Genomic DNA, 16,537 nt, shown 5'->3' with positions numbered 1-16,537 from the left:
CACACCAGTCCAAGTGAGATTAGGAAGTTAAGATGGCTTAATACACACGTAAAATGTTTGTGTGGGAAGAAGTTGGGATGGGTTATATTTTAACTGGAAGGGTAATAAGGTAATCTTAATATGTGTCACAAATAAATTAATGATAGCAATTATCAGGAAAAGACTGAGCAACACAGATCTAGGTGAGGAGTGCCAATGAGCAGTCAGTGTGGGTTTAGATGGAGGACTTCATGTTTCAATAATGTGCTGGAATTCTATAATATCTATACTAATAAAAGGCAAAGCCCTCACTGACTCACTGACTGACTGACTCACTCATCACTAATTCTCCAACTTCCCGTGTAGGTAGAAGGCTGAAATTTGGCAGGCTCATTCCTTACAGCTTACTTACAAAAGTTAGGCAGGTTTCATTTCGAAATTCTACGCGTAATGGTCATAACTGGAACCTGTTTTTTGTCCATATACTGTAATGGAGGAGGCGGAGTCATGTATTGCGTCATCATGTATTACGCCTCCTACGTAATCACGTGAACTGAAAATGAGGAAGAGATTTACAGCACAAGTCAAACGCGGTAACGAAGGTAAATGACGTTAATTGTTGACTGTCTTTAAATACTGTGTAAGCATACATATTAACACATGTGCAATTAAACGTGTGCATTTATGGGGTGATTTCTCAGGCTTAAAAGCTCGCCTTTTATTAAAAAGGTAAATGCAAACTCTTTTCATTCTGAAGGGCACAAACCACGTTAGATTTCAGCCACTAAACGCGCAAAAATGTCAGTACACCAGATAAATAAGCGCAACATATTATCAGTTGTATTGTATGCTTACAATACATATAAAAATGTGTTAATCGTTAACTAATATTATGGGATGGTGTTTTTCGACTCGCGCCTTGATTTAAACGATTGCATGTCTTGGTGGGTTTGCGTAGCTTATTGTCAATATCTTTACACCTCTTTTTAAGACTTAATTTAAAAAGGTTTTCTTTTCTTCTTAATTAAAATTTAAAAGCAATACTTCACCGCTGCGAAGCCCCTCTAGCGCTCATGTCTGAGGTTTGATTACCGTAAGCGAGTGCAGTGAGTGTGTACGCCTGATGAGCCAAGAATAAGGGGGAAAGATGTGTCGCGTACTCTTTGCATTATTTGACAGTAAACTATTTTCATCCATTCTGTGATCTGCTTCTCACAACTGAAGGCACCGTGACTGATGTTACCTGACTTGCTGGCCAACCATAAGTGTTACTTGGTAGGTAACCACCCACTCACTTCACTCCCTTACGGGAATCGAACCTCGGACGTCAGCGCTAGAGGCGAAGCCCCTAAAATTGCGCCACGGCGTGTGGTTCGTTTATTTGACAGCATGTAGATCGGGGTAATTACATTCACGGCATTCGTAGTCTGATTCCCAATCTGATTGTATGGGTGGTTACCTACCAGGTAACGCTTATGGTTAGCCAGCAAGTCAGCTCGAAGTGATCACTCGAGTGAAGGCAGCTTCACAAAAAAAACAGATCCTTAACAAACTGTTATTGGTATATTTTCCCTCAATTTTAAAAGGTTTTCTTTTCTTCTTAATAAAAATTTAAAAGCAGTACTTCGCCGGTGCGAAGCGCGGGGATTTGAGCGACTGACGTATACAGACATATTCATGAGTGCAGGTACTTCAGAAAGAAAGCACCGTGCAAACCTAAACTTTAAATTAAGTTCGTAGACCTACAAAAGGTTGCCATTGATTTGAGGCAAGATTGCTTTTCTCATGTACAACTATACGTTGCATTCTTAACAGTAAGCTTGCACAGCTTGGTCATATTACAACCGGAGTGCTGAACTGACAACGTCGTATACAAACAGAACTATAACAATTGTAATAAACAAACAAAAAAAAAAAAAGCGAAGAACCCTTGGATTTAATAAAACGGCTCCTTCCTTGGCGAAGCAAGGAAAAAGGAAGACCTTATATGGCGTTTGTTTATAAAACAGCGGAAAAGCTGTGTTAAGGCTGCTTCACAAAAAAACAGATCCTTAACAAATTGCTATTGGGATATTTTCCGTCAATTTAAAAAGCTTTTCTTCTTAATAAAAATTTAAAAGCAGTACCTCGCGGGGATTTAGAGATAGATAGATAGATAGATAGATAGATAGATAGATAGATAGATAGATAGATAGATAGATAGATAGATAGATAGATAGTAGATAGATAGATAGATAGATAGATAGATAGATAGATAGATAGATAGATAGATAGATAGATAGATAGATAGATAGATAGATAGATAGATAGATAGATAGATAGATAGATAGATAGATAGATAGATAGATAGATAGATAGATAGATAGATAGATAGAGAGAGAGAGAGAGAGAGAGAGAGAGATATATATATGTATATAGAGATATAGATATACATATATAGATATAGATAGATATATAGATATATATATATATAGATATATATATAGATATATATATATATAGATATAGATATATATATATAGATATAGATATATATATATGTATGTATGTCTATATATATATATATATATATATATGTAAGCTTATAAGTAGTGCCTTACTTCTCTTTAAGAAAGGAAGATGTAATGATACTTGATTTAAACGATTCCATGTCTTGGTGGGTTTGCGTAGCTTATTGTCAATATCTTTACACCTGTTGACTTATTGACTGAAACAGGCTTTCACAAAAAAAGTTAGGGCTTTGCTACAGGATATACCCTCCACAAGTTAAGCAAGTAAAAATAAAATATATATTTCTGTTTTATTTAAACCTTTCAAGTTTGTATGCATAGCCCCATTTGGCTGTTTGTTTTTTTTTTTTTCTTTCTTCAGTAATATTAAATCTCCTTAAAGAAAAAGAACATATGCATTTTACTTTTTTTGTATCTCTTTAGTAATATTTTAGTGTAAAAGGATAACCAGTATTTAAACCTTTAATGTTACTTTATAAAGTTATTTTACACAATGTTGAAAAATTAATAAGAAAGCTACATATTTTGGCAGCTGCTGCTTTAATTTTCAATGAAATGAAAAAAGCTCTCCAAGAGAAAACCTCAATGAAGAAGAAACAGTTTGCACTATCTAAAAAGGAGAAACCCTCATTTATAAAGGTTTGCTGCAGATCACTTGACTGAAAATAAATTAATACTTCCTATGTGTATAATACATATTTATCTATTTTACTTATGCCTTTATTCCAGCAACTTGCAACATCTGAGGTACAATTTGTTACATTACTTTTGTTTTTTGCAGCACAGGCAGGTGAAGTGACTTCCTCAGGTCACACAGTGGTGTCAGTACCAGGATTTTGAACTGACAAGCTCCGGGTTTGCTGAAATATTACTGAAGAAAGAAAAAAAACGAAATGGGCAAATGGGGCTATGCATACAAATGTCCATCCATCCATTATCCAACCCGCTATGTCCTAAATACAGGAGCCAATAAGTAGATATGTATATATATATATATATATATATATATATATATATATATATATACACACACGTGTATGTATGTATATATGTATGTCTATATTTATATGTATATATATATATATATATATATATGTACATATGTAAATTTGTATATGTATATATATATATATATATATATGTATATGTGGATGTGTATATGTATATACAGTAATCCTTCCTCCATCGCCGGGGTTGCGTTCCAGAGCCACCCGTGAAATAAGACAATCCGCGAAGTAGAAACCATATGTTTATATGGTTATTTTTATATTGTCATGCTTGGGTCACAGATGTGCGCAGAAACACAGGAGGTTGTAGAGAGACAGGAACGTTATTCAAACACTGCAAACAAACATTTGTCTCTTTTTCAAAAGTTTAAACTGTGCTCCATGACAAGACAGAGATGACAGTTCCGTCTCACAATTAAAACAATGGAAACATATCTTCCTCTTCAAAGGAGTGCGCGTCAGGAGCAAAGCCTGTCAGAAAGAGATAGGAAAGCAAACAAATCAATAGGGCTGTTTGGCTTTTAAGTATGCGAAGCACCGCGGCACAAAGCTGTTGAAGGCGGCAGCTCACACCCCCTCCGTCAGGAGCAGAGAAAGAGAGAGAGAGAGAGAGAGAGACAGAGTTTGTTTTGCAATCAAAAATCAATACGTGCCCTTCGAGCTTTTAAGTATGCGAAGCACCGTGTAGCATGTCGCTTCAGGAAGCAGCTGCACAGAAGGTAGCAACGTGAAGATAATCTTTCAGCATTTTTAGACGAGCGTCCGTATCGTCTAGGTGTGCGAACAGCCCCCCTGCTCAAACCCCCTACGTCAGGATCAGAGAAAGTCAGCGCAAGAGAGAGAGAGAGAAAAGTAAGTTGGGTAGCTTCTCAGCCATCTGCCAATAGCGTCCCTTGTATGAAATCAACTGGGCAAACCAACTGAGGAAGCATGTACCAGAAATTAAAAGACCCATTGTCCGCAGAAATCCGCGAACCAGCAAAAAATCCGCGATATATATTTAAATATGCTTACATATACAGTGGTGTGAAAAACTATTTGCCCCCTTCCTGATTTCTTATTCTTTTGCATGTTTGTCACACAAAATGTTTCTGATCATCAAACACATTTAACCATTAGTCAAATATAACACAAGTAAACACAAAATGCAGTTTTTAAATGATGGTATTTATTATTTAGGGAGAAAAAAAATCCAAACCTACATGGCCCTGTGTGTGAAAAAGTAATTGCCCCCTTGTTAAAAAATAACCTAACTGTGGTGTATCACACCTGAGTTCAATTTCCGTAGCCACCCCCCAGGCCTGATTACTGCCACACCTGTTTCAATCAAGAAATCACTTAAATAGGAGCTGCCTGACACAGAGAAGTAGACCAAAAGCACCTCAAAAGCTAGACATCATGCCAAGATCCAAAGAAATTCAGGAACAAATGAGAACAGAAGTAATTGAGATCTATCAGTCTGGTAAAGGTTATAAAGCCATTTCTAAAGCTTTGGGACTCCAGCGAACCACAGTGAGAGCCATTATCCACAAATGGCAAAAACATGGAACAGTGGTGAACCTTCCCAGGAGTGGCCGGCCGACCAAAATTACCCCAAGAGCGCAGAGACGACTCATCCGAGAGGTCACAAAAGACCCCAGGACAACGTCTAAAGAACTGCAGGCCTCACTTGCCTCAATTAAGGTCAGTGTTCACGACTCCACCATAAGAAAGAGACTGGGGCAAAAACGGCCTGCATGGCAGATTTCCAAGACGCAAACCACTGTTAAGCAAAAAGAACATTAGGGCTCATCTCAATTTTGCTAAGAACATCTCAATGATTGCCAAGACTTTTGGGAAAATACCTTGTGGACTGATGAGACAAAAGTTGAACTTTTTGGAAGGCAAATGTCCCGTTACATCTGGCGTAAAAGGAACACAGCATTTCAGAAAAAGAACATCATACCAACAGTAAACTATGGTGGTGGTAGTGTGATGGTCGGGTTGTTTTGCTGCTTCAGGACCTGGAAGGCTTTGCTGTGATAGATGGAACCATGAATTCTACTGTCTACCAAAAACTCCTGAAGGAGAATGTCCGGCCATCTGTTCGTCAACTCAAGCTGAAGCGATCTTGGGTGCTGCAACAGGACAATGACCCAAAACACACCAGCAAATCCACCTCTGAATGGCTGAAGAAAAACAAAATGAAGACTTTGGAGTGGCCTAGTCAAAGTCCTGACCTGAATCCAATTGAGATGCTACGGCATGACCTTAAAAAGACGGTTCATGCTAGAAAACCCTCAAATAAAGCTGAATTACAACAATTTTGCAAAGATGAGTGGGCCAAAATCCTCCAGAGCGCTGTCAAAGACTCATTGCAAGTTATCGCAAACGCTTGATTGCAGTTATTGCTGCTAAGGGTGGCCCAACCAGTTATTAGGTTCAGGGGGCAATTACTTTTTCACACAGGGCCATGTAGGTTTGGATTTTTTTTTCTCCCTAAATAATAAAAAACCACCATTTACAAAATGCAGTTTTGTGTTTACTTGTGTTATATTTGACTAATGGTTAAATGTGTTTGATGATCAGAAACATTTTGTGTGACAAACATGCAAAAGAATAAGAAATCAGGAAGGGGGCAAATAGTTTTTCACACCACTGTAAAATCCACGATAGAGTGAAGCTGCGAAAGGCGAAGCGCGATATAGCGAGGGATTACCGTATATGTAGATATGTATATATGTTTATGTATATATATATATGTTTACATAACCTCTTTAACACACTACTTCTCCGCTGCGAAGCGCGGGTATTTTGCTAGTTCTATAATAAAACTAGAAAAGCGCATACCAGTATGGAGGTCAGTCTGGCAGGAGGGCTCTCGTCCAGTCACTTGTTCTTCCTTGACTGTCACTTCTGTGTCTTTTCTGGACTGCACATATTGAGTGACAAGTTATACCCTACCCAATTTCTTTGAACAGAAGGCTGCACCCCAGTTGTCTGATTCTGCTATGGTTGTTATTTCAGTACACCAGATGGCGCTGGGTGTATAATGGAAGTCTACCCTAAATAAATCAGATTGTAAAAGTTTAGTCTGTCCAGGCACATAAGTTTGTGTGAAGAGTTCTTGTTCTGCCGATGAGAACATTCTTATAAATGGATCCTGGAAGAACTGGGCATGAAATAGGAAGCAACTCTGGACAGTGTGCCACTCAAATGTGTTTCCAGGTCACAAAGAAATCCATAATGGAAATCCTAATGGGGAAAATTACAGTCACTGCCTATTAACCAACCTGACATGTGAGGATGTGGGAGAGGAACTGGAGATACCAGTAGTGGTAAACACCTCATGGACCATGAATGGTGATCTGGAAGGCAACAGAAGTGACCACCACCCAACCTTACTAACCTTTGTCATAAAATACGAATGGTTAAATTTTAACTCTGCTGTATAGAAAGTGTTGTGTGCTTGCTGCTTGTCTGTCTGATCTACTTGCGTGGGTATGAAGATAGTCCATACATCCTGTTTGAGGAATAGATGAGTAATTAAGAGCGGCAGAACACCTGAAGGCTGGACAGCTGGTTGTAATAGAAATTTGCATAAATCACACAATTATATGAAAGGAGAAAGAGAACAACAATTGGAGTAAAAAGACAAGAAAACTCGCTAAACAGAGCAGCATCTGTTAAAAGGAACTGCATCTTTGAAGACCTGTCTAAATAGGTGACGGTCAGCAATCATCTCCAGGGACGTGAATCTTGAATTTAATCCCAACTAGCAGACTCGGTGAGCTCACTGCAGTCCTTTTATTATAACGGCTCAGGACTGACTGGGAAAACATTTTACATTTAAATTTTGAGATTCTTTCATTGGCCATCTTCTACAATTCATTTCCACATTATAATCAGACAACTTGAACTCTGGAGTATTGTGTGAACTTCAGAAGGGGCTGAGGTGTGTATTTCACTCTCTATATTTTTATTCACATGTATGGAGGTTATTGTGTGTTGAATGTCATTTTCATCTTTGTGTCTATTTTTTAATTGTTTATTTTTTCCTTCTTCTCTGAAATTGCCTTATAACTGTTTTTGTAATGTATACTGTACATATTCATTTGACTGTTTAGAGCTGATGATATCAATAGATGAATGTACAGCAGGACTCTTCATGGGCTGACATTGGCCTGTCCTTATATTAGTTTAGGAAGGTGAGTGGCAGCAATCGGCCCGATTCAGCAGATCAGAATGTAAACAGGTGGAGGTGCGCGTTATCAGCACTCAGTCCAGCAGCCTAACACCTTCACTTATGGAGTCCAATAACACTGCGACATATCAGAATCAACAGAGAAAGTCCATTAGGGAATGTTGTGTCGACTGATCCAACTCAGGTCATCAGTGCCAACCTTCATTATAGAGTTATTGTTAGGGGGAGTGAAGTCACCTTTAGTGGAGGAATGAGAAACCTGAGGACATGAGGGTCTTGTGGTCTGAATTCCTAATGACTAAAACATGAAATGCTGTCAGCAGTGAAACGCCATGAAGGACACAATAAACCATCTTCTCTCCTTCTCCATCACCACAAACTCACAACACTTTTAGTTCTTTTTCCTCTTTGATATGAAGTGTTGTCTTAATTACACTCACCTTCATCTCCTCCACTGTCCTCGTCGTCTCCCTCAGTTTCTTCTCTCTCTTTTCGAGTCTTTTCCTAATTTCCCTCAGTGTCGCCCCCAGCTGTTTCTGTTTGGACACACAAGAGGACACATGGGGGTCTTATCAGAATTCATTTCCACTTTCTGAGCTTGTGGTGTCATTTTGAGTGATTAAATTTGCACAACACATTTGTTTCACACTCCATGATACAACTTACTGTTTCTGTCACACTTGTCTTCATTTTGACACAGTAGGTGACACTCAGAGATTTAAACAAATATGAATATCAGACAAACATTCAAATAAAGGTTTAATTTAACAATTCAATTCAAGATGGAGTTTGGGCTTGAAGAGAGCTACAAATAAAGGAGACAGTCTGAAGGCTCACTGGTGTACGAGTCAGTCTTTGAGATTGAGAGGACATCACATCGACAACCAGGAAATCAGAGCTTCACACATAAAAACTTAAGAAACCTGCAAACCCAGGAGACCTCAGATGGCTAAGGACTGCAATTGTAGGACCAACAAGGCCATTGCGGAGTTGAGACTTGTGAGAACTTTATCAAGTGTTTGGTCATTTTATGGAGTCAAGTGAGATAACTGAGGCAGAGAAGACATGAGTGAGTCTGAGGAGTTCAGGAAAAAGTGAAATCTGAAGAGGAGTTTAATGAGCTCAGAGAAATCTGACAATAAATCAAAGGAGTCACAAATAGAAATACTTAAAGAAAACATTAGAACTGAAGATCAGAGAAATAAATAACCAAGTGAAAGTTAACTAACTCAGAGTTCAAACATGAAGAAGAGCAAACGAGTCACACACAGTGGGCTGCTTTATGGCTTGGAGGGCATGTGGCTTGGCTATTTTACAAGGGGGCGCAGATTCAGTTGTCATTGTCAATGTCACATTAAGTGACAAAAGTAAGAGCAGGCTGGCATTTGTGTAAGAGAAGAGTGAAAATGGAGGAGCTAAGGTCAGGAGCAGAAGACACCCGGTGGTCTTATCAGAAGTGCTGTCTGTGACACAAGACACTCCTGGGAGGACTGGAGAGATCAGAGAGTTTAACATGAGGCTCACATTGGGTTTAAGATGGAGGGGCACAGGGCTAAGTGGCATCAGGGTGATATTTACAGCAGATGGCAGCGGCATCCCTGGCATGGGATCCACTGATGTTTTGGGAAGTCAAACAAGGAGGTCAGTTGTGGAGTTTTAACAAGGAGTTTAAGAAGTCGAGGTTTACAAACTCATAATGAGAAACAGGCAGTGATATTAATAAGACTAAGGGACAAGGTGGGCTGGATATTAATATGAAAGTCAATAAAGTAAAAAACATATATACTAATACAAAAAAACAAATATAGAATCAAACTAGAGAATTGGAAACCAAAAACATAAGACTAATAAATTAAAAGATTATAATAATAAGAGTAAGTTACAAAAGAGTGAAAACCTCGAATGAGAGTGAAAATGAACAAAAATAACAAGAGTGTCAGATTTACAAAATCTTAACAATCCATGTAGTAGGCCGTGAAAATAATAAAAGTGTAAAAAGTAACTATAAAATGTCTCGTCTACAGGGGATAAATCAAAATCAAATTAGCAGTACATTTTAAATAGGAGATCTGAATACTCGAGGTCATCAAAAAGAAAACAAATGAATGGCAGAAAATCAAACCTGACTAAGGCCAAGAACAGAAATGGATACACAAGATTTAGAAATGTCAGTGTGTGTTGGTGGTGTAGAATTTCATTGACAACCAACTGCTTCAAATCTGTGAGGGTTTTGAGCAGAGAGCATCAAGGGTACAGTCCTGACATTAGTAGTGGGCTACAGACCACCAAATACAGATAAGAATGTCAAACAGGCATATCCAGCTTCATATGGCGGAGGCCCCACTTACTGTACGTATCTAAACTTATCTGCACATTCACATCAAGCGCACATTAAGATCTCATGATTTCAGTCTTCTGAAGAGTCCAAGGATTAATAAAACAACAGAGGGATGTCGAAATATACACTGCGGGGTCTCAAAGCTGTGATCTGACCGGCCTGCTCATATATAATGATGGCCCTTCACTCTCAGGCTTACGAGTCGCCACTTTAGCCTGGCATCGCTAGTAGAGCTGACTGTTAGCTATGATTACTACGTCTCTGTTTGTTAGTCATTTGTATAAAAGTGTAAATAATATAATCATCATGAACTCTTACCAATCACCCACTATTCTGTTTCTGCTCCCATTTCAGTATTCTGCTCTTCCACTTCTCCACTGCCAAGCTGTTTAGCAGCCCATGACTGGGACACCTGAGGTATCGGGAGCCTTGGAATTGAAGAGTTAAAGGACTGATTAGCCTGCCCAGCACAGACGTGTATGGCAGAATGACCACCAGGAGGTGGGTGGCCAGTAGGCTGAGGTCTTCAGACGTGTCTGACTTCTCTCAGTTCAAAATGGCCGCTGAACCTACAGAGGTTTATTTCCTCCAGATGTGCTGACAGTTGTTTCTGATTTCCTCTCCTCTTTTGTTAGCTGGCCTTGTCTCGATGATGATGATGATATTAATGGAGGTGTCCTGTTTGATCCTTTCATGTTACTCAGTTGAAGTTGCTTTGATTAATGTCTGTTTAAACTAATCTTTACTTTTATATGTGTACATGTTGTATATTGTAAAGTTTGTCAGCTTGTCTCCAGTGAACTGAGCCTGCAGCGAAGAGGACAATACAAAAAATACTGCAAAAGGAAAAATGCCATCTATACTATAAAACCAATTAAAACTTTATGTGTATTGTAAGAATTTTATATCTAATCCCAAACATCAATATTAACTGACATGTGAGTGTAACGTGTCTCTTAGAGAGGCCTGAGGTACTCCAGACACAAGTGATCAGAACACAATGAACCTCCGCTCAGTTAAATGAGAGCACTCAGCTCACTCAACTGTCCATGGATCACACTGTGTATCTCATCCTGGACTGTTTCATGTCTTCCACCCAGTCTCACCAGGATAGGCTCCAACTCCCTGCTGTCCTATACAAACAAATTGACACTCCTCAACATGAAGGAATAGCTTTCTCTGACAAACTACATTTACATATCACTTAACTCATGTTGTTTATTTAGATTCCATTAAACACTAAACTCCACTCACCTGTTTTCCTTCTCTTTCCGTCTTCTGCTCAACCTTTTCATGACCATCATGTTCAGTGATTCCACACATCATGCAGATACACATCTCATCAGTTTTACAAAACATGTCCAGACTTTTCTGATGTTTCTCACAGAGTTTCATCGTCAGATTTCTATCAGAATCAACCAGCTTGTGGTGCTTCAGGGCCACTTCTTCATAGTGAGGCTTTTCTCCTGTGTGGAATCTTCTGTGTTTCTTAAGACCGCTTATATTTGAGAACAACTTACCACATTCTGGACAGCAATGAGGTTTTTCTCCAGTGTGTACTCTTGTGTGTCTCTGAAGATCGCTTCTACTTGACAATGACTTGCCACAATCTGGACAATTATTAATTTTTTCTCTAGTGTGGATTTTTCTGTGGTTCTGAAGACTGCTTTTCCTTAAGAAGAACTTACCACATTCGGAACAGCAATTAGGTTTTTCTCCCATATGAATTCGTTTGTGCCACTGAAGTTCACTTCTCCATGAGAACGATTTACCACATTCTGGACAGCAATGAGGTTTTACTGCTATGTGGCTTATTCTGTGGTTCTGAAGATTGATTTTCCTTGAGAAGGACTTACCACATTCTGGACAACAATGAGGTTTTTCTCCTGTGTGACTTCTTCTGTGGTTCTTAAGACTGCTTTTCCTTGAGAAGGACTTACCACATTCTAGACAACAATGAGGTTTTTCTCCTGTGTGGATTGTTCTGTGGATCTGAAGATTACTTCTCCTTTGGAAAGACTTACCACATTCTGAACAGCAATGAGGTTTTTCTCCTGTGTGGATTGTTCTGTGCCTCCCAAGATTGCTTCTCGATGAGAAAGACTTACCACATTCTGGACAGCAATATGCTTTTTCTCCATTGTGAATCTTCATATGCTTATTAAGATCACTTGTGTGTGTGAAACGTTTGCCACATTCCAAACATTTTTTTCCAGTATGAATTTGGATTTCTTTCTCCACTTGCTGTTGATCAGTTTTGATGGCTTCTGTCTGTGTTACTCCAGTAGCAGGGAGAGAACGGCACTGCAAAAAGGCTGCTGTCAGGTCCTCTGATCCTCTTGCTGATTTTTTCATACCTTTCTCACTGTACTGAAGAGAGGACTGACCAAATGAAGGTGGAGACAAGCTGCCATTCTTCTGTAAATCTGAAATAACACAAACATTTTAGCTATATTTTCCCCTGACACCTTTACCCAAGGCGGCTTAAACATTTGACACAAATTGGTTATATTTCTCTTGTTCTGCCAACTGGAGCACAGACAGGTCATGTGAATTGGGCGAGGTCACATGGTGTCAATAACTGAATTTGAACCTTCAACTTCAGGGTTTGATGTCCAAATTCCTAAGCACTACCCGCCTTTTAAAATAAATGACACAGTACAAGTAAAGTGGTGGCACACTGGTTGGAGTTCCTTCATCACACCGAGGTGCCATTTATGGTCTGGCCACTCCATGTGAGGTCTTTACATGTTCTGCTGCTGTCTGTTCAATTTCTCCACCTTTCTCTCACATGTGAAAGACAGGCCTAAACTGATCAATCGATCACAAATCAAAATCAGACAATTTTCACTCCAAATGATTTGACTGATGATCAGCTAATTAGCTGATCTTAACATCTGATCTTGAATGATAAAAACCATACAAGACAAAGTTCCAACATTACCAAAATAAAAAAACACGCTGTCGCCAGTCTAACAGTTTATTTGTCTTCCTACAAGAGATAACAAATTTTCGGTTTGGAATATTTGTGCAAAAAGAAGTCAGTGATGGAGGATTCTCTGCTAACACTATCAACAATACAAACCTTGTTCAGCATCTGATAAGTCAACACAAAAGGGACTGGTGTGAAGAACGAGCTGTTCAAAGGCTGAGGCGACCATCAAGCTTAGTCTAGCTCAGTCGCCTACTCTCACTCGGCATCCAATAATGGCAGCACCTAGAAAACTCAACCTTATAATACTGACAGCAAGAACACCAGAGACTTACTGTGACAGCAAAAACAGTGGAATTCGTAAGCCTGGACAACCAGCCACTTTCAGTTCTGGAAGATGTCACCTTCTAGATCATTTAGATCCACAATTCCATCTGGCAGTGAGTGTTTATTGACTGATTTATTTGTATAATTAATTAATCAGGCATTAGCTATTTTGACTAACATCCCTTTGATTAGCTATTCAGGGAATTTGTAGATAGATGGGAGGAAAGGGATACAGAGTTTTACTGAGCTGGTACATAAATACAGTAATCCCTCGCTATATCGCGCTTCACCCTTCGCGGCTTCACTCCATCGCGGATTTTATATGTAAGCATATTTAAATATATATCGCGGATTTTTCGCTGGTTCGCGGGCTTTTGAGGACAATGGGTCTTTTAATTTCTGGTACATGCTTCCTCAGTTGGTTTGCCCAGTTGATTTCATACAAGGGACGCTATTGGCAGATGGCTGAGAAGCTACCCAACTTACTTTTCTTTCTCTCTCTCTTGCGCTGACTATCTGTGATCCTGACGTAGGGGGTGTGAGCAGGGGGGCTGTTCGCACACCTAGACGATACGGACGCTCGTCTAAAAATGCTGAAAGATTATCTTAACTTTGCTACCTTCTGTGTGCAGCTTTTAAGTATGCTGCATGGTGCTTCGCATACTTAAAAGCTCAAAGGGCACGTATTGATTTTTTTATCTGTCCCTCTCTCTCTCTCTGCTCCTGACGGAGGGGGTGTGAGCTGCCGCCGGAGGGGGTGTGAGCTGCCGCCTTCAACAGCTTTGTGCCGCGGTGCTTCGCATACTTAAAAGCAAACAGCCCTATTGATTTATTTGCTCCTTTGAAGAGGAAGATATGTTTGCATTCTTTTAATTGTGAGACTGAACTGTCATCTCTGTCTTGTCATGGAGCACAGTTTAAGCTTTTGAAAAAGAGACAAATGTTTGTTTGCAGTGTTTGAATAACGTTCCTGTCTCTCTACAACCTCCTGTGTTTCTGCGCAAATCTGTGACCCAAGCATGACAATATAAAAATAACCATATAAACATATGGTTTCTACTTCGCGGATTTTCTTATTTCGCGGGTGGCTCTGGAACGCAACCCCCGCGATGGAGGAGGGATTACTGTATAAATTGTTATCAAGTGGACGTTGAGTAGTTAAAAATTGTAAGCAGCCCTCTTATTGGCTTGTTGGGTAGAATGGTACGAGCCTAGTTTTTAGACCTAAATAATATAATACTAATTATGCATAATAAGCATCGAGTGTGAACCCCAAATTAAACAATGGTACAAGGACATGTATTTCACAGATGATTGCAAATCTCAAACACAAACAGCTTAGTGCCAGTGTCTCGACCACACAGACACACTCAGAGTGACAGACAACAGCAGAGAGATCCAAAGAAATTCCCCGCCAACAGAACTGCAGAATGCATGAAGAAATTGTCAATAAATGTAAAAACGATATTTGAGTCAGCAGCATCGAGGTGAATCTTTATCTCTGTGAACCTCATACCATAAGAGATGCTGGGCCAATGGCTTTCTGGAGGACCAATAAAAGTCCTCATCCTACCTGTGCCCTCCTTATACGATTGGGGACAGCGAGGGTCTGTTCAGTATGGCAGCACACGTCGTGGATGACAGGAGGACCAGACTGTCCTCAGAACATGCAGAGATGCTTTTATTCTTAGATAAGAACCTGAAGCTTTCACCAAGACTGTCTTGTTTTTTTCTTGTTGTAGTAGACGGCAACAAATATCTAATTAAACATTTTATTTGATTAGAAATGTGGAGTATGATTAAGACATGTCTTTAGTATTGTCCAGCTTGTTTTTGTTCCATTATGTGTGCATTATGGGTAAATGTTCTTTGTGTATGCTGTATGCCGTAGCACTTTATTATGGAATGTGAAGTTTAAGCATGGCTAAAAATACATTATTTAAAAAAAAAAAAGAAAAACTATTATTATAGAGCGGCATGGTGGCGCAGTGAGTAGTGGTGGTGCCTCGCAGTTAGGAGACCTCGGTTCGCTTCCTGGGTCCTCCCTGCGTGGACTTTGCATGTTCTCCGCGTGTCTGCGTGGGTTTCCTCCTGGTGCTCCGGTTTCCTCCCACAGTCCAAAGTCATGCAAGTTAGGTGCATTGGCGATCCTAAATTGTCCCTAGTGTGTGGTGTCCTGCGGTGGGCTGGCGCCTGGGGTTTATTTCCTACCATTTGCCCTGTGTTGGCTGGGATTGGCTCCAGCAGACTCCCATGACCCTGTAGTTAGGATGTGGCGGACTGGATAATGGATGGATGGAATTATTATTATTGATATCAGCAGGTCCTAATGCAATGGAATAGGTGATCAATATCAGCTCTAAACACTCCGATCAGAGCCTTCCTACCCAATAATGTGTCTGAATTTGGGTTTTCTCTTCTTAATTTTAATGTATGTGATGATATTTACATCCTCTAGAACATAATCTGACCTAAAAATAAACATACAAATATATCTGCTTGTGTTAGGGAGACAAAGTGTTTAGCACAGCTGCTTTATTGTATAGGGGTCCTGGGGTCAAATCCTGCCCCCAGTTGTTCTACATAGGAGCTGCTAATGGTGTTTCTGGTTCTTCCCCTCATCTCCTAAAACATGCAGGTGAAGTGGAGTGGCGACTCCAAATTGACCCGATGTGACTGTGGGAGACGGAAGATCATCTCCAAGTGAAGATTTCACACCAATGCCAACTTGTCCAGGCCATGCTGCCCCAGCAAATTCAGGCTGAGAGCAGAACACGAGATGCTGAAAGAAGACCCTGAGACTCCCTGAACATCATCATGGCTCGTACAGGTAGCTCTTGTCACTGTTAACGTCAAAGTTCACGAGATTACCATTAGAAAGATGAGGCACACATTAGGTGAGCACTGGCTTGACCAAATTCACTCTTTTTTAGTGCACAGGGGTGAGGATTTTGTTCTTATTTATTTCTTTTTGTGGACATTTCTGCCTTGACTTCCATACAATTTAAGAAATATGCACGTCTTTAACAAAATATGACTTTGGATATTCTCATTGAACGTAATGCGCTGTTGGCCTAACATACGTCACAGCTTCAGTCAAAGCTTCACGATGTTCAAGTCATGCGCTGAAAACTTTAGATTTTTCCTTATTCTCCCAAGTTTTTCTAATTTATCATTTATTAGGTAACCTATTGTTTGTTATCATGGGCCCGAGCAGGTGGTCTTTATCCAAGTTCAATTAATCATGTCTGCCACTATCAT

At 39.7% G+C, this 16,537-nt stretch overlaps 3 protein-coding genes across 5 annotated transcripts in view; 1 reads left to right on the top strand and 2 right to left on the bottom strand.

The window, feature by feature from the left end:
• LOC114641537 (tripartite motif-containing protein 16-like) overlaps positions 1 to 16,537 on the top strand; it is a 721,005-nt gene that overhangs the window by 164,869 nt on the left and 539,599 nt on the right. The window lies entirely within an intron of this gene.
• LOC114641514 (gastrula zinc finger protein XlCGF7.1-like) overlaps positions 1 to 16,537 on the bottom strand; it is a 688,851-nt gene that overhangs the window by 551,800 nt on the left and 120,514 nt on the right. The window lies entirely within an intron of this gene.
• The window catches only part of LOC114641509 (zinc finger protein 334-like), a 33,757-nt gene that overhangs the window by 16,634 nt on the left and 586 nt on the right, over positions 1 to 16,537 (bottom strand). The window contains exons 2-3 of the mRNA XM_028790550.2: positions 11,272 to 12,443; positions 8,120 to 8,215 (exon numbers count right to left, since the gene is read on the bottom strand). Coding sequence (XP_028646383.2) covers positions 8,120 to 8,215; positions 11,272 to 12,443 — 1,268 coding nt within the window. The remainder of the gene's footprint in view (positions 1 to 8,119; positions 8,216 to 11,271; positions 12,444 to 16,537) is intronic.

The sequence above is a fragment of the Erpetoichthys calabaricus genome, chromosome 5, assembly GCF_900747795.2.
Source record: "Erpetoichthys calabaricus chromosome 5, fErpCal1.3, whole genome shotgun sequence".
Taxonomy (NCBI): Eukaryota; Metazoa; Chordata; class Cladistia; order Polypteriformes; family Polypteridae; genus Erpetoichthys; species Erpetoichthys calabaricus.
This window is presented reverse-complemented; position numbering and strand designations above follow the sequence as displayed.